Genomic DNA, 17,494 nt, shown 5'->3' with positions numbered 1-17,494 from the left:
TGCTGATAAGCATCTATTTACCATCTTCATTAGAAATACTGATGTCACAGAACAGCGGTCACCAAAAGCTGCGCCACCCAGGCTGCATCTGTCATCGTGAGTGGATTGATTCTGTTAAACTCGGCATTCTGGAGGGCAGACCTCCCCTCCCTGCCTGTCATCCACTTGCAGACCTTCCTTCTGGATTTTTTTTCCATGCTCACCTGTGTTCTCTGCTCTTAGAGGCAGGGTTGGTCTGTATTTTTTTCCAGCTTTATTGAGATATAATTGATATATGACATTGTGTAAGTTTAAGGCGCACAAGGTAGTGATTTTGTACATGCATGTTACAAAACGATTACCACAATAAGGTTAGTTTAGACATTTATCACCTCACAGTTAGAATTTTGTGTGTGTGATCAGAATTTTAAAAATCTACTCTCTTAGCAACTTTTAAATATACAATACAGCATTGTTAACTACAGTTATCATAGGATTGGTGTCTATTTTTATCAAGATGAGAAAAAAATCAGCAGACTGAGAGTCAAGGGATCTACCCCTTTCATTAATTCCCTGCATGATCTTGGACAAGCCTCTGGCCCCCTCTGGGTCTCCTGTCCCTCATTGGCACGGACAAGTCTGTGATTCTGGGACTAAGAAGAGTGAGAAGGCAAGGACAAGGGAGACAAGTTTCTTCATTGGGAAGGGTTCAATCGAAGAACAGAAAGAAGAAGGAGGAAAAACCAAAAATAGTCATGACCATTTATTTGACCTTGCTTTTCCAGGCTTGCCCTGTGAGCCTTGTGAAGGCAATTTTACTAAATCCTCACAATAATCCTAGGAGCTGGGCACTACTTTTGTTCTTATTTTTCAAATGAGAAACAGCCTCAGAGTTAGGGTTAGGGTTAGGGTTGAGTAACTTGCCCAAGGTCACAGAGTTAATATGTTGGGACTCAATCACAGATCTCCCTCTGCCTTTGCAGTCCACCATTTCCGTCTTCTTTTGGGAAGCCCAGAACCCAGAAGCAGTGGTGGGTCAGATCCCACTGTGCTCTTGGGGCCAACCGTCTTTTTCAAATGTGCCTTCCTTTACGTAGCCACCAACATCGTTGCTATTTAGAGTTTTTCAGCAAACTTCCCTATTTCCTCCCTATTCTGTCTTATTCAGCAAAATGAATGAGTGAATGGTTCTTATGATACAAATTTAATTTCCATTTAGAAGTGAAAGTGCTTGTCTCTCTACTTTTATTTCTCAAGCCAGAATAGTTTTTCCCTTTTTTCTTGGGAGTCCAGAAATAAGTTAAAATTTAATTAAAAGTTTTATGATTCAATAGTTGCAAAGAGGTTCAAGTGATAATCAAACAAACTTGTGGATAACCTGAGGAGAATGTGCTCCTCTGTTAGTTGTTTGAGCCAATGTTCCAGAAGGGTCTCCCCACCCGCTCTGCTCCTAATGCCTTTCAATATTCACACACTTTTCCCACGTCTTAAGATCCCCATGCCCTTACACACCTTTACGTATGACATTCACTGAGCCTAGCATGCCATCCCCTCCTTTGCCTTTGCCTGGAGAGCTCCTTACCCTTAAAGACTCAAGTCCAACTGCTCTTGTGTGACCAATTAGTGCAAAGTATGTTTATTTGTTTACTTCTCTGTTCTGTACTTGAATGTTAGATCAATGAGGGCAGAGGTATGGCCTCACTCATCTTTGGAACCACTCTGGATCTGAGCCCACATAATGCATGTAATATATGCCCAATAACGATTTCATAATAATTTTGTCTGTATGTGTCCAAAGCCAATAATTTCCTGTGCCCTTTTCCCAGTTACCCCTGTGATGAGGAATTTATCCAAAGGAAATCATTGAAGAGGAGAAAGGGAATTACACAGACAGAAGCACTGTAACTATACCTCTGCTAAATATTGGAAACAAGTTTATCAACAGGATAATGGTGAGTAAATTACGGTACACGATCTTGATGGAACATGATTCATTCTCTCATTGATTAAACCAACATACAGAGTGCCAAGGATGTGTCAGAAATACGGCAATGAGTCAAAAGCCTTCGAGTACACAAGCTGGCAGAGACTTCTAGAGCCATCATTACAAAACTATACAGAAACAGAGAACTATTTGTGGCCTAATGTTAGAGAGAAAAATAGCAAATTACAAAATAGTCTGTACATGATGCTTTCAACTCTAGACATGTGAAAGTGTGAACAAGTTCTGGGTGGGCAAATGAAGGTATTGCATGGTTAGGTTATAGGTGACATTCTCTTTGGCATTATTACAGTTCATTTTTTTAAGCTCTAAAGTATTTGACCAACCCAGAAGTCTACTGAAAAGGCGGGAAAATACTGCTTCTGGGACCCTGGCTCTCCAGGTTGGCAGTGGCATGAATGAGAGGGTTCTCTCTAGATGGGCAAGGGGTTTGTCACAAGGCAATTGGAAAGGCACATTCAGGCAGTCTGGAGGGCGGGGTCAGGGAAGATCATCAGTCTGAATTCTAGGAGTGTCCATTGAGTGCCACTGTAGGAACCAGCCTCCTCTGTATCTGAGCTGCATCAAACAGCAGAGCCAAGGCTCTGCCAACACTGTCCCCTGAGCTCTGCGCCAGGTGGGGGAAGCTGAAGTCTGCGAACCAGATAAGAGGGATGGGACCTGCAAGAATTGGTGGCTGGCTCCTTGTGCTGGAAAGGACGCTCCTTATGTAAAAAGTACCATTATTTCCGTTCTACAGATGAGGAAGCTGAAGCGAGGCTGGCTCCAAGCTACCCAGCAGGCCAAGTGATGAGCTGGGATTGGAAACCATCCCTTCCTAGTTTGGGCCAGGGTTCTTTCTATTTATGTCCCCGGTCCTAGAAGCAGGTGATGATGCATAAGGCTGGATGGAAGAGACCTGGCTGGCTGAGAGGCTGGATTCTTTTGGGAAGGGGAAGAAATGGGGAATCTGTTGGTAGGACTGCATGATGGACGGTCTTAAATTTGATGTAGTAGAAACTGGGCAATCATTGTAACTTTGGGGTTTCAGGGAGAGGAGGTTGGCAGTGTGTGCTGGCTGGTGTAATCAGTGAGGAGGCTGGCCCAGACACATAGTAAGGTTAGTGGGCAGCTCTTGTTCTGTCAGATCAAAATAGCACCCGCCCCTCCAGCTTCTTGGAAATATGTCTTCCTGCACCTGTAACCATGAGACTGGAGTGGAAGCTGCCATCTTATCTATTCTCGCCCCATGGATATAACCTGGTCCAGGGATGGACATCTGATTCAAACTTGGCCAATGAGAGCCCTTCTCTGGGAATTTTAACCTCGGGACCAGAGAGGGATGGGTCTCAGTCCCTCACTATTGGCTAAGCTGTGTCTGGGAGCTCTGTCACCACTCAGAGATTTGAGAGCCAGAGAGAGAAAATTCTAGCTGGACTCAAGCTCTAGTTTCTACTTTGAGGGCTCAGCCACCCTCTTGTTCATGCCACCATGTGAATAATACTCTCTACCTCCTCTTTAGCTAAGCTAGTCTGAGTTGAATTTTTATCATTTGTAAACAAAACGTCCTGACATTTGCAGTTAGAGACATGCCTACCCTTTATCATTCAAATTTTGGGCAGAATTCTCAAAAATGTTTTAGGGTTGTTTTGGGGCATTCAGTTCATCATTTCTTGCATGTAAGAAACAAAAAAGTCTGTCTTCATTATTCAGTGTCAGGCTCAGGAACTGGAGGCTCTCTGTGGGGACAAGGCTTTGGGTATCCCTTCAGAGAAGGATGGACCCATCTCCATCACTGGTGTGGTGAGTAAAATTGCTGCTCAGCATGCTCTCCCGCCTGCTCGTTTGTGATTCAGTCGGGGAGAAACTGACATGGACAGGACGACCACACAGGACGGCCAGGCATTTCCTATACAAGTGGTAAATGTATCTTCTGAACTTCTCTCCAGCAAATGCGTAGATAAAGGGATTGAGGCAACAGTGGATGAACGCGATTGTCTCAGTCACACTGAGGGCCAACCTCAGATCCCTCTTCATGTCACAACTGGGAAAGAAGTCATAGAGATTAAGTGTCTCTAAGAAAATCATGACGTTGTAGGGTGTCCAGAAGAGGAAAAACATGATGACCACCAGAAAGACCAGTTTGATGGCTTTGGCTTTCTTGTGGTTCTTACAGGAAAACAGTGTCCGCATGATTCTGAAGTAACAGTAACTCATAATGAGCATGGGGAGCAGGAAGCCAAGCAAATTTGCTTCCACGTTGCGGAGCACAGGCCAGAGATCCTGCAGGACCTCAGGGTAGTCACCAAGGCATTCGTTTTCTTTTTGTTTTGTGAACATGAACTGAGGTGCTGCCACCAAGATGGCTGCCGCCCAGACACCTAGGCTGATGGTGACGCCATGCTGCACAGTCCGGTTGTTCATGGAGTTGGCTGCCAGGACAATGGCCAGGTACCTATCGATGCTGATGACAGTGATGAAGAAAATGCCGCCAAAAAAGCCGATGAAGAAGAAGGCCGTGGTGAGTTTACACACAGCATTGTGAAGGCCTTGTTCACTTATCAGGTAGTGAGTCCAGAAGGGTAAGGTGGCTACAAAGAGCAGATCAGACAAGGCCAGGTTCAGGAGGTAAATGTCGGTGATACTCTTGGGCTTCCGGCTGTTGGTGAGGGCGAACACCACCAGCAAGTTTCCCAGCAGGCCAAAGGCAAAGACAAGGGAGTAGAGTATGGACAGGAAGACGGTCCCAAAGGCCACGATGTCCCCCATATCACAGGCTTCAGCAGACTCGTCGTACTCAAAGTATTCTAAAATTGATTCAGGGGAGTGGATGGGCATGGTGAAGGCCTGAATCAGAAAGGAAAACAAATAACAGCATTAGTTCTCAGAGAACCAAAGTTGGGAATCTATCTGACCCCACATATAAGCAGGCTGGAAGAAACAAATATTGGTTGTGTGTCTAACCAATACACTTCCCAGTGTCATGTGCGTCATCTTGTTTAATCTCCACAACAGACTCTTGATGGAGGCTGTAAGAGATTCCTCTGACAGAAGAGGAAATCAGGTCTCTGAGAGGTTCAGGGACATGCTCAGAGCTACACAGTGAATGGCTCAGCTAGCATTCTAATTTAGACCTTTTGAAGCTTGAGACAGATCTTTTCTTCTTTTGTTTTCAAACATCTGTCCAAAAGGTTGACCAGTGTGTGGGTAGTGGGAGAGAGGACTGTGGAGAAGAGGGGGTGGAATGGTAGGGGGTGCAGCCATAATCCACATATTTTGTTCAAACTTCCCGGAAGCAATTCTCCACCGCCTTCCTTATTCCCACCTCCCCTACCCTCTGGATCCTAATTTCTCCTGCAGGAAGCTGAGATTGAAGAAAGAGGTCTCAGACACTCTTCAGACACAGAGCCCTGAGCAGACCTGTACCCAGAAGCCCCTCGTCTTTGTTTTTCAGAGCCCTCTCTCTTTCTCTTTCTCTTCCTCTTGGAACCAACAGGTCCTTCTCCCCCTTAAGGGATAAGACACAGTCATACACCCAAGAGGGACCACCTTGTCTCGGTTTGCCCAGGACTTTTCTGGTTTTAGCACCAAAAGTTGGAAACCCCTCAGTTCTAAGGAGACAGCCATGGACAGCCATCCCACAAATCCTAGTGAAGAGGTGTGTCCATTGCCATCATAGGGCCTCTGCCCTATGAAAGGACTGATTGATCCTGAATGGGGGGTCATGCTCAGTTAGCCTTCTGCACTGGGTCCAGGTGGCTAATACACCCTATAATTACCAGCCCTGCACTCACTGTGGCCTGGTGATTCATAAGAATTTTGTTCCTTCAGAACAAAAATTGAAAGACAAGACATTTCTGCACAGGTTGAGAAGTAACATTTATCCCCTTCTCCCTTCACCTCCCCAGCCAGGACTCACTTGTTATTCACTCCAGAGGCTACAAGGGCAACCCTTTCGCTCTGTCCCTCTGGGGCCTCCTCCTCTTTCTTGTGATGCCACAGACAGGCCCCTGAGAACCCCCAAGTATGTTCAGAGCACACATCCTAGTTGTCACTGCCTCCCTCCCCACCACAACTAAAAACAAAGTTCACACCTCTTTAACCAAGGGAGTTTCCACACCCTACTGCATCCTTTTCATACTGGTTTTACCAAGACTGTGTCTCTGCCAAGGTGAGGGCCCACCCTCCCGGCCAGGGCTTTGCTTCTCCCTTCCTAGCCTCTACTTTGTGTTCTGGCCCATCTCTGCATCTTCAGATTCTTCCAGGAAGAAGTGGGTTAAGCCTTTCTGACCTTGGCGTCTCAGGCTAGGATGGAATTCTCAACCCCCCAGGGAGAGTGTATGCTTTCTTTGCTTTAAGCCACAATGCCTTTTCTCAGAGATGAACCTCTGGCTGTGACTTTAATCAATAAAATTTAGTTTAACCACATAAAATGGCCAATGTGCTACCCCTTTTTGAGCTGCATAAATGTCAGTTTCAAATGGTTCAAGCTGACATATGAGGAGATGGGAAATTCCTACTCCTTGCAGGTGGCTTATGGTAGTGGCACATCTTCCCAGACGGGCAGCTGTGTAAAAATGGAAATAGTCAAGCCCTTGGTGATCATAAGTTAGAGAACCTGGGGCTACCACCCTCTTCTTTCTCCATTTTCCCCCAGTGAAAGGAGCTGGCACAGTTGGCCTTGAGACGAGGCCAAGGATAAGGAAGATTGTGTGGTATCTCTTCATGTCTTGTGGCCCAGGGGCTTTGTGCTGGTGCATTGGCTTGACTTTGCCAAATCTGCATGATGTAGATTTAATTTCCACTCCTGGCACCATGCCTTATACACAGGGACCTCCTCTAAATCTTCCAGCAGGTGTTCCTGGGTCACTGAGGAGGGAGATCAGGGAGGTGGGCAGACTCGGGCTCTCTTGTGGCTGAATCTCATGCCTATTTCTCTGGCCAAGTGACCTTGGGTGAACTTGGAACCTCTGAATCTGACATTCCTCATCTGTAAGATTATGACGCATTCTCATGTGTGCCCACAGTGCTGTTCTGAGGAGAGCCCCTGGCATGGTGTGTTGCCTACAGCAGGCACTTAATAAATGCATTTGGCGAGGAAGCAGAAGCACTTTGGACCTTTGCAATCACCCAGGTTGCCTGGATGTGTTGTTCATTCCCACCCTAGACATTGGTCTGGGCAGTTGGTTTTATTTTTTTCCCTGAAATAAAAAATATTTTCTTTTCAGATTTTTTTTTGGGGGGAGGGGAGAAGTAGGGAGTAAAGCACACTTTTATTGAGTTTTTATTCAGCTGTCAGGCTCATTGCTAAACACATATTGCCTATTTTGGGAAAAAATCATTAATTGACTTGAAATTTTAAAAATAAAAATAAACAAAAATATAATGAGTTATATGAAAAATTAAATAAGTAAGCAAATAGTCTAATATGATAACCAATACATAGTACATGGTCAATAAATGGTAGCCAACACATAACAGGGTACTTATCTCTACTTTATGGGCAAGAAGATGCACTCAGAAAGGGTGAGTAACTTGCCCAAGGCCACACAGCTGGCGTGTGGCAGGGCTGCCGTTTGGGCCCACGTGTGGCCAGGCTGTCTGCCCTGCCTGAGCCAGGGAGTTCCTGAGAGAGGAACAGGGTCTTCTTCAGCTCTGCAGACCAGTGTTAAACAGAGGGAGAGGCCTGGCACCAAGCAAATGCCACAGGAATATTTGCAGGAGGACAAATATTGTCTGCTAGACTTTCATTCCAAATTGCTCTAGGGGAGGAGTAGTGACAGTGGCCTTTCCATTGTCCAGTTCCTAGACATGCGCCCAGGGCACCAGAGTGTCCTTTCTGATCCCGGGCCAGGGGCCCTGGCTTGAACTCCAGGTGCTTAGTGGATGCCTAGTGTGTTGAATGAGAGAATGAGTGAGTGAATGAATAAATGCAAGGCGTAGAGAAGCAGGAGAAGTGCTGCTTTGGCCACACGAAAGAGCCCTTGGGGACAAGCCGAGACCCACCAGCTCTCCAGGGTCAGAAATCACAGCTGCCCATGGCAGCACGCTCTTTCATGCTGGTGTCAGGGCCCAGCCCCGCCTCACTGCGTGACTCAGGGGTGGCCCAGGCTTCTCTGCAGTCTGAGCCCTCGGGCCAGTTTGAACCCAGCTTTGCTGGTTGAGAAGCCCAGACCATGTAAGGGCACCATTTAATCAGAAACCCGACAGCCAGGAAGGATGTCACTGAATTATTCTGCTGAACGTGACAGCCTGATCAAGGGAGGGACCTTTTTAGGAACAGTGGGCCTGAGCTCAGTGGTTCTTTTATTATTTCTGGATCCTCTGAGATGCCCCACAATTGGGAGATAAGCCTAACGATGGGGCCTCCTGGCAGCAGACGGGAGCAGGGCCAGTCCTCGAGGGTGGCCTTCCGGGCAGGCTGAAGGGCCACCAGGGATCTGATTGGCTGGACACTGGCTTTTTCTGGCCCCTGAGGACAGCAGGAACCAAGCGCAGGAATCCAAGGAGATAAGCCTTCTTGGCAGGGCCTCCTCAGCCGGGTCTCATACAGATGGGGGTGCAAGAGGAGAGATGCATGCTGGACAAGCTGAGGGCTGTGGCCAGCAAGCACACAAACCACTCCAGGCTGTTCTCAGGTCTCCTTAGTCTCTCTCCCCATAAGTCAAGGTTTACTAAATGGCGTTGAACGGTGAGAGTTTGAGCTGAGCCCAGACACTGAGCTTTGAGTGCACATGTGTTTCGTACTCCAGTGGAAATGAACCTGCTTTATCAACTCACTCGCTTGCCTCCATCCCCGATCCCGCTCGGCTTCCTCCAGCACAGTTCCTTTTCTCTGGTCTGCTCATTTATTTTTCAACTTTTTTGGGTCGTCATTTACCCATTGTTTCCAGTCAGCTTCCCTGTTCTCTACTTCCTTTTTCATTTAAGTGGCCTGAGTCCACTTTCCTCTTCTGTCCCACATCCTTTTCGGGCTGCTTCCCCCATCTTTTGGCTTCACATCCTGCTTACAGTCTGCTAGACCAAGTGCGACCTTTTTTGTTTTGTGTTGGTTTGTTTTTCCCTCTTTGCTTTCTGCTTATGGCTTTTTAGATCCCCAAGTGAAAACCAGGTTTGAGGTTCAGTTGGTTTCTAATGCCAGGAAAAGTATGGTTGAATGTTTTTCCTTTGAACCAAAGGAAATGAGAAGATAGTAAAGATTGCTTGAGCCCTGACTGTGGGGATTCCACTGTGCTGAGAATGTTCCAGAGCCTGAAGCTGTCCTTGGAAAGCCCAGTGTGGAAGGAGAAGAGGCTGCCATTCTCGGATGCCCGCCCCTTTATGTCCCGCTGCATACATAAGACCCTGTTTCACTCTCTCAACAACCCCTCATGAGGATGGTGGCCCTTCCTGTACGAGTGACCCAACAGCAGCCCTGAGAGATCCAGGAAGCTCATCCAAGGAGCAACAGAGCCAGGATTTCAGCCCACATGTGCTTTTCCACAGAGCCATGCTCCTGCACGGCACCAGGCTCTCCCTCTTGGAGAGGAAGTCTGCAGCTTATCACAGACCACTTGTCTAAATCTAGGACTGAGAAAGAGTGGATTCAGCCCCCCCTGGAAAGAAGATGACTCATGATGGCAGCCTGAACACTTGCCCTGGCTTTCTCCCCTCTGGAATCAGAACCCATCAGGCTGACTCTGAGGGGAATGTTAGACAGTCGGGAGATGAAGAGGGTGGGGATATTCACCTCTCCAGCCACGACTCAGGGGTCCTCACTGCCAGACCCCCAGGATCTAGCTCTCATCATTGCTGGTGAAGAAATTTGGAATCCTTTTCTCTGAAGAAGAGGCTGAAGGCTATAGGGTAAGCTTATTTCCTGGCTTCAAATACATGGTGACACAGTACCCTTCTCAGGATGAGCACTGAGTAATGTACGAAATTGTGGAATCACCATAGGGTACACCTGAAACTTGTATAACACGCTATGGTAGCCATACTGGAATTAAAATGAAAAGTTAACAAAAAACAGGCTGATGCTTTTCTGAGCTGTGTGCTTCACAGAGGCCCGCACATCTTACAGACGGCTGAGAGACCCTGGGCAGCTCACTCTGGCTCTGCCTCAGTTTCCTCATATGTGAGATGAAAGCATCAGACCAGATCGTCCCTAAGGGCCCAGCTCTGGTATGCTTAAGTTTTCAACAAGAACCAAACAGAAGGAAATAGTCGTTGAGCACAACAGGAGTCCTGGGTCAGTAAGAGCATGGCCTAGTGTCAAGAGAAGTGGCTGCTCACGGACATGACTCTTCTGGACTCACAGGCTGTCAGCATCCAGATGGGGTTCTGTCTGGACACAGACAGGCAAAAGAAGGGCGGGTGGAGGGACCCCGACTTGTATGCAGAGGAGCTCTAAGGGCACCGTTTACATCTTGCAGCCCCTCCCCTGTGCAAGTGACCCCAGCAGCTCTCTCTATGTCAGCAGGCAGACCACCTGAAACAACACAGCCTCCCCCCCAACCAGCGTTTGGACCAGCCAAACTCACGCCCCAAGCCCTGCGGCCGCTCGGTGAGCCACCCCTTCACAGAAGCCAGGGCTCTGGGTTTGACACGCCTCCCTCTCGTTTCCTCTTCCAAGTACGCTATGCTATTTACTTATCTCTACCAAACTGTGAAGTTCTGAAAGGAAGTGCTTTAGGACTTTTGTCTAGTAATTGAGGAAGAGATGGATTTTAAATTAAATTATTAACTAAGCCAATATCTGTTATGTTTTTTAACCATATGTTTGTGTAAGGACAAATAAAAATAATGCCTAAGAGGTTTTCTTCTCCCCCTTGAAAGTAAGGGAAGAGATTCTCCTTTTCCTCCTCCTTCCTAGGATGCTAGCTTTAGAAAACTTGTCGCTGAAGGTACTTTCTCCTCTCTCTGAAGTGTGGTTATGTGTTCTTCTGAAAATGTGATCACCTCTTTTGTCAGCTTTATGACCCAGGAATCTTTCTCAAGAACCTGGGGGCCCTCTCTTTGAAAAGCAAACATTAAGAATTAGCAATGCTGGGGCACCTGGGTGGCTCAGTCAGTTAAGCGTCTGCCTTTAGCTCCGGTCAAGCCCTGCATCAGGCTCCCTGCTCAGCAGGGAATCTGCTTCTCCCTCTCCCCTCCCGCTGCTTGCACGCTCTCTCAAATAAATAAAATCTTAAACAAACAAACAAACAAAAAGAATTAGCGCCCCTGTCACCCAGTTTCCGTGAAAGGGTGGGAGCCTAACTTGGGTGGGTGCCTTGTTCCAAGTTACAAAAATACCTCCCGTCATAAAGATGTGAGTCTATTTCTTCACTGGATAAAGCCCATCAGCTAACACAGATGGTCATCCCAGTTACCATGGTGAAGTTAGCATGACTGTGTGTGACTGTCGAGTTCTCTCGCTTGAGGACTAGGTGTGTATCTCTCACATTAGGGATTGTATCTGCTTGGCTGTGTAGAAGGGTGAGTTGTTTTTCCCCATCTCTGCAGTCTCTTAGTGGATTGCCTGAGATGCGTATCACATTCTGGTTTCACGCCTCATTAATAATAAAAGTGTTTTCTTTCTCTATTATCTCTGTGAGAGGTTTTTCTGGGTTGGAGATCTTATTTTTAATTTTATTTCCCCAACACTAGGCACTGTGCTCCATTAGGTGGTGGTAAAAATGTCTAAGATACGGTCTCTAAGTTGCTGTTAATGGTTAGTAACAGAATGTAAGAAAAGTTTGGGGAAACCCAGGGATTGGATCATTTAAGCTGAATCTTAAAGCTGGAGGGGATCTTCCAGGTAGACAAAGGTGGAGGTGGGAAGCGGGGATGGGGGTGTTGAAGCCAAAGGCCCTGAGGGTCTGAGCACAGAGATGTTTCCCGGGCTCAAGGCTCCGTAGAGGGGGTGTGAGGGAATATACTAGAAACAGAAAGGAGTGAGGATGGTGGGGTTAGAAGGGGCCAGCATGCTCCTGGAGTTTTCATGGAAGTCGAGTTTAGTCTGTGTGGAGGGTTCAGGAGAAGATGCAGAGAGAGCAAGGGCCAAGAAGGCAGAAGAGGGGTGAACAGAAGGTCCTCAAATTCCACGCTAAGGAACTGCAGGAGAACTATAAGACTTTGAAAGAGGGGGGATATTACTGGGTGCCCTGGCTAGCACACCCTTCAGGGCTACCTCCCCCATTCATTGTCTGGCCGATATACAGCTGTGTAAGTTTGGGAGACTGATAGCAATGCAATAATCTTGTTTGCAGAAAAAGAAACTGTGTCTGGTGGAGACGTGCTCAATAACCGCCCTGTGGTTAGGGACCAGCTCTGCATGTATCTGTACATTCCTCCCAGCGTTTCTAGAAGTATCTCATCCACACTACTGCTGTGCTGCTCATTGCCATTGATGAATAGGCAGGCACCATGTGAGCATTCCACAGCAATCTCTTCCACTGTTGATGCACACCTGGGTGGCTTTTGGCGCGGGGCCGCCGTGGACAACTCTGTCACGAACATTGGTGTGTATGCACAGCATGGATGCATTTTAAAAATGCAGACCCAAAAGTGGACCTATTGTGTGAATCCATGCATATGAAAGTCAAAAACAGGCAACGATAATGCATATTGGTTAGGGATGCATATGTAGGTGGTAGAACTCTAGAGATGAGCAAGGAAGCAGTGACTTCTGGGAGGGCAGGGTGTCAGTCAGGAAGGGACGTAAGGGAGGCTGCTGGGAGCTGGCCTGGGTGTCTCTGGCTGCCTGGCTGGTGGTTGGGTGGGGGGTTGATTTATAAATTGTTAACCTGCACACTGTTCTTTGAGTGTGCTGTATTTCACAATGAACATAGGTTTAAGATAAAGGACCAAGAGGGCCTGCAAAATATTTTTTTTTAATATTTAAAGAGGGGTGCCTGGGTGGTTCAGTCATTTGATTTTGGCTCAGGTCATGATCTCGGGGTCATGAGATCAAGCCCCATATCAGACTGCACTCAGTGCGGCGTCTGCTTGAGATTCTCTCTCTCTCTCTCTCTCAAATAAATAAATAAATAAAATCTTTATATATTTATAGAGATGTGATATAGGTTTTTTTCCCTATAAAGATGCATAACCCCAAAGAGCTGCTCTTTGGCCAGATCAGAAGAGGAGGTAGTTGAAGCCTGACTGGGGGTGCAGAGCCACGAGGATTCCAGCCCCTGGGGCAGCCAGCTCAGGACTCAGCAGGAAGCCCCACCACTGGTGATCCTGGGCAGAGTCAGTGAGGCAAGCCCTTGGAATCCCCGGACTGTGCTGCTGGAAATCAGAGCAAGTTCCCGGAAAAGCCAGTGGACACCTGGCCAGTGCCACCGCGGCTCCACCTTCTCTTAACTGCGACCCGCTGTGGGACAGCTGGAGATCCCTTCCCTATCCAGCTCAGCTGCTGTGGGTGCTGACTCTGGCCATCTTCAAGGGGGAAGTCTTGATGCCTGAGTAAAACAGGGGTAGCCAAGGACTCTGTTCCAGGTCAGAGGTTGGCCCAGGAAGGGGGTAGCTGAATGTCCCAGACCCTGAGAAGGAAGGTCTTTGAGGCCAGGGTCTCTGGAGTGGGATCATACCTGATATTGTTGCCCTTCCACAGCCCGGCCAGGGCGCGGATGAGGTTATCTCCTGGAAGGGGGTGGGGGTGGGGAATGGAAGCTGATTCTGACCTTGCATGCTCCTTCTCTCTGCCCCTCACAACCTCATTTGAACATGGTTAGTGGTCTCAAGGGGCACAAAGCTTCTCATCTTCAGCTTCCCACAATGACAACACATATTATTTATTGAGCACCAAATATAGCCAGAGAGTATGGTCAGAACTTCATACACCTTGCCCTTAATACTCACAGATATTCAACCTACACTTGTCACTCGGCTTCAGCGATTATCAGCTCATGGCTATAGCAGGACCTGAGCCTTAGCAAGGTCAAGTGCAGAGCCAGGCCTTCATTCCAAAGCCAAGCTGCCTTTCCCACCCTCTGTGAAGCAGAGAGAGTGACAGTTGTGGAGGCTGGCTTGGGGTATGGTCGGCATGCGGCTGACACACAGTCCGGGCTGCCTTCTGGGGGTGTGGGCAAGAGCCACATCCTGCCCAGCATCCCTGTGTGAAAATGAAGCCAAGCAAGAGGCAGGCAAAGGATGTAAATCTGAACCTGCACGCGTGCACAAGGACACACACACACACACACACGCACGCGCGCACACACACGCAGTGGTGCCCAAGGCTCAGCAGCCCATGCAAACATGCAGGCCCACAGCCCAGTCCGCTCCCAGGCACCTCAGGGCATGAGCTGACCTGCCCCTGAGCGGACCCTGGAAGCCTCACAGAAATTTCACCAGGAAGCTAGCTTTCTTCTTTCTTTCTTTCTTTCTTTCTTTCTTTCTTTCTTTCTTTCTCCTTCCTTCCTTCCTTCCTTCCTTCCTTCCTTCCTTCCTTCCTTTCAGATTTTATTTATTTATTTGAGAGAGGGGAGAGACAGACCAAGCGAGTAGGGGCTGGAACAGAGAGGGAGGGAGAGGGACAAGCAGACCTCACTGAGCATGGAGCCCGACATGGGCGCTGGATCTCACAACCCTGAAATCATGACCTGAGCCCAAACCAAGAGTCGGAGGCTCAACCAACTGAGCCACCCAGGGGCCCCGCCAGGAAGCTCTCTTGTCTGCTTCTCACACAATCTGGTTTTCTTTTCTCCTTTAGGTTCAACTTTTCTATCTGAAGTATTTGAAAAAGAAAACGAACATTTGGGGGGGGAGGGGAAATCCTAAAACTCCCTGGCCTTTCTCTGAGCACAGCTGAGAACATACAGAGGCTTCAGAATCTGGGAGGCCGAGATGGCCGGATAACGGTCAAGCAAGGAGAAATGATAGGCATGGTCAATCCTTGCCTGGGACCTCCATGTAGTTCTTCCTCTCTTGCACGCACGCATGTGTCTGCTCAGAATTCCTGAGACTGTTTTCCCACAACACAAACCTTCTGAGCCCATGTCCTCACAATGATTATAACAGCATATATTAATAGCGAACATCGAATTTGTGTTAGCAATTTATTCATTAAAATAGTTGTCATTGTAAATGCAATAGGTGCTCTTTATAACAAATGTAGATGGCACAAAAAGAACATGTAAAGAAAAGGAAAAACAACATAGAAGCGAATGATCTACCATCCAACTTCCCAGAATCAACCACAGCTAGCTTTCTCCCTTTTCCCGCGCAATCGCTCTGCGTATTTTTATATTTATATTAAGTGTAGTTATACTTATATGTAAGATGCAAGTGCTATATTAAACATTTTTTATTATAAAATTTTCAAACATACATAAAAGCAGAGAGCACCCCAGGCGCGCACCACACAGCTTCAATTAGCAACTCATGGTCACTATTTCATCTATTCCACACTCCGTGCCCTACTAGATTATTTCAAAATAAATCCAGGTGTCATAGCATTTCATCCATAAACAGGTAAGTGCGAGTCTCCAAAAGAATAAGAACTCTTCTTAAACAAAATTATAACTTCAATGCTATTTCTCACTTTAAAGAAGTTGCTAATTCCTCACTATCATCCAGATGCAATTTTAAATGATGCTTCTTTCAGATAACTACCCATGAGCTTTTCTCCGTGCCCATACCGATGCTTCTACTCATATTCCGTGTCGAGCAGATCATGGATGGTCTAATCACCCACTGCCCACCACCCCTCAAGCCCCTTGGACATTAGGCTGCAACAGCTTTGGGAAAAGTCTCTTGTTAGCGTGGAAAGCAAACCAGCGTCTGTACCCACTGTGACCTCTGACCACTGTGCCCCACCCCGCGAGCCCAGAGGTGCTGGCAAGTTCTCTGCTCCTACCTGGGCCGGGCTCGGGAAGGAAACCTCCCGACGTGACAATCAACCACTCCGTCCCACGCCTCTGTCTCTGTCACAGAGTATTTCCCTTTCCCTCCCTCTGAGGGCATCTTTATTTGCAAAGTTAGCCAATAGTAGTGGGTTTCCTGTGAGGTAGACTAACTATCTTTAGATGTTGCCCCAGGCAAACAGAAACTCCAGGCTGGAGGGTTTGAATTCGCAAACCTGGAAGACAGAGCTGGGGGGCACACCCACCAGGGCTTGCAGGCAGGGAGGATGTGGAGGCTGTGCTATTTGCCCCCTTTTGGGGGAGGGCAGGGAACAGTGCAGGTCTCAGGAACCACTAACGCCCACTGAACCTCAGTTCTCCTGCCTGTAAAAAGGGAGCCCACAACACTCACCAGGCTGCGTTGGGATGCTGATTAAATGAACCACAGCTTCTCTCTTCAAAGGATAGTCCCAGCCACTGGGAGCTTACTAGAAATGCAGCACCTCAGGCCCCACCACTGAAAGAGACTCTGCATTTTGATGAAATTCTTAAGAGATTGCTAAGTGCGTGGATTTTGAGATGCATTGGCACAAAAAGCACTTAGTGAGGACCTGGCATCTGGTAGGTGCTTCCGAATTTTCTACTCCTCACTTCCCTCCTCCAAGGCTTTTAGCAGCTCTCTATACCCTCCGGTCAAGCCTAAGGTACCTGCCTCCCAGGCACAGGCTTCCTCCACAAACTGGTGCAGGCTCATTCCCCGCTGCCTCCCACAGCCCGCGATGCTCCAGCAGCATGGGGAGCAGCTGGGCCTGACTCTTCCAGGCTGTGCTCCTGCTCCCTGCCCCGGCCAGATTGCTCCTGACTCTGCAGCTGGAACCTCAGCCGCCACAGCCTCACTGCCTTCCCACCACTTCCTTACCTGCCTGGCTCACCTACAAGGCAAACACGACTTCTGATGGCTCCTGCTCCTGGGTCCTACCTCGGGTCTAGCACCCCAGGCACATGTTTACTAAAGGGTCAGGGATTCCTCCACGGCCTTCCTGGCTCCTCCGCTGCCCATCTTTCAGCCTGTGCCCCGGCACCACTGTGGCACTCGTAGCTGCGTCTTCCCACGGGCAGGCTGTCCTGTGTGCTCCCACCTGGCCTCCTCCTTAGTCCTGGTGGCCAGGACAGAGCTGCAGGTAGGACTGCAGTGTCCCAGGCTGGGTGGCCTGCTGGCGTTTGAGGAAGTCTTCAGCAGGTTTCTCTTCCTCCTTTCTCTCTTGCCAGGAGCCTGCAGCACCCCTCCCCCATGCCTGCCCTTCCTCATCTCTATCCCACAGCCACCTGTCCCAGGGCCCACCCAGTGGGGCCTTCTGCTTCAGCCTCCCTTTGTCTGCCTGAGCCTCCCCTGCTGCTTCTCTGAGTGTTCCTCTCTGGGATCCTGTTAAGACTCTCTCTCTTCAGGTCATGCAGTCTTCCTGGACAATCTTGCCCACGGAACTGTCTTCCTGGGCAACTTTAGCCACTGCCTTGTTAGCCTCATCAGCTTTCCTGTCTTCCTGGACAACCTAGCCCACTGCACGTCGGTGACCACCTCTGTGATCGGATTCCTCATCTTTGTCTCCAGCCGGAGCCTGAAGAGCCTCCAATGCCCATCTGTGTCCTTCATACCTCTTCCCGTCTACCCCGTCATCTATTCTCCTCCACCCGGCAGCCAGAGAGCTCTTTCCAAAGTGCAAAC

The 17,494-nt window shown here is 48.3% G+C and overlaps 1 protein-coding gene across 5 annotated transcripts; it reads right to left on the bottom strand.

The window, feature by feature from the left end:
* Positions 1-236: 236 nt before the first annotated feature.
* Positions 237-17,001, bottom strand: CX3CR1 (C-X3-C motif chemokine receptor 1). 5 transcript variants are annotated; one of them, XM_034662207.1, is made up of 3 exons: positions 16,691-17,001; positions 16,184-16,300; positions 237-4,807 (listed from the first exon to the last, which is right to left on the bottom strand). In XM_034662207.1, exon 3 carries the CDS (start codon positions 4,796-4,798, stop codon positions 3,728-3,730), a length of 1,071 nt encoding a protein of 356 aa, XP_034518098.1. In that variant the 5' UTR covers positions 4,799-4,807; positions 16,184-16,300; positions 16,691-17,001; the 3' UTR covers positions 237-3,727. The 5 variants fall into 5 exon arrangements, with proteins under 5 accessions (XP_034518098.1, XP_019664618.1, XP_034518099.1 ...); XM_019809059.2 differs by lacking the exon at positions 16,184-16,300 and having other exon boundaries at positions 16,704-17,001; XM_034662208.1 differs by lacking the exon at positions 16,184-16,300 and having other exon boundaries at positions 16,751-17,001.
* Between the last annotated feature and the right edge of the window lie 493 nt (positions 17,002-17,494).

This window comes from Ailuropoda melanoleuca, chromosome 6 (assembly GCF_002007445.2).
Source record: "Ailuropoda melanoleuca isolate Jingjing chromosome 6, ASM200744v2, whole genome shotgun sequence".
NCBI classification, from domain to species: domain Eukaryota; kingdom Metazoa; phylum Chordata; class Mammalia; order Carnivora; family Ursidae; genus Ailuropoda; species Ailuropoda melanoleuca.
Note: the sequence above shows the minus strand (reverse complement) of the source record. Positions and strands in the feature narration are given on the sequence as shown.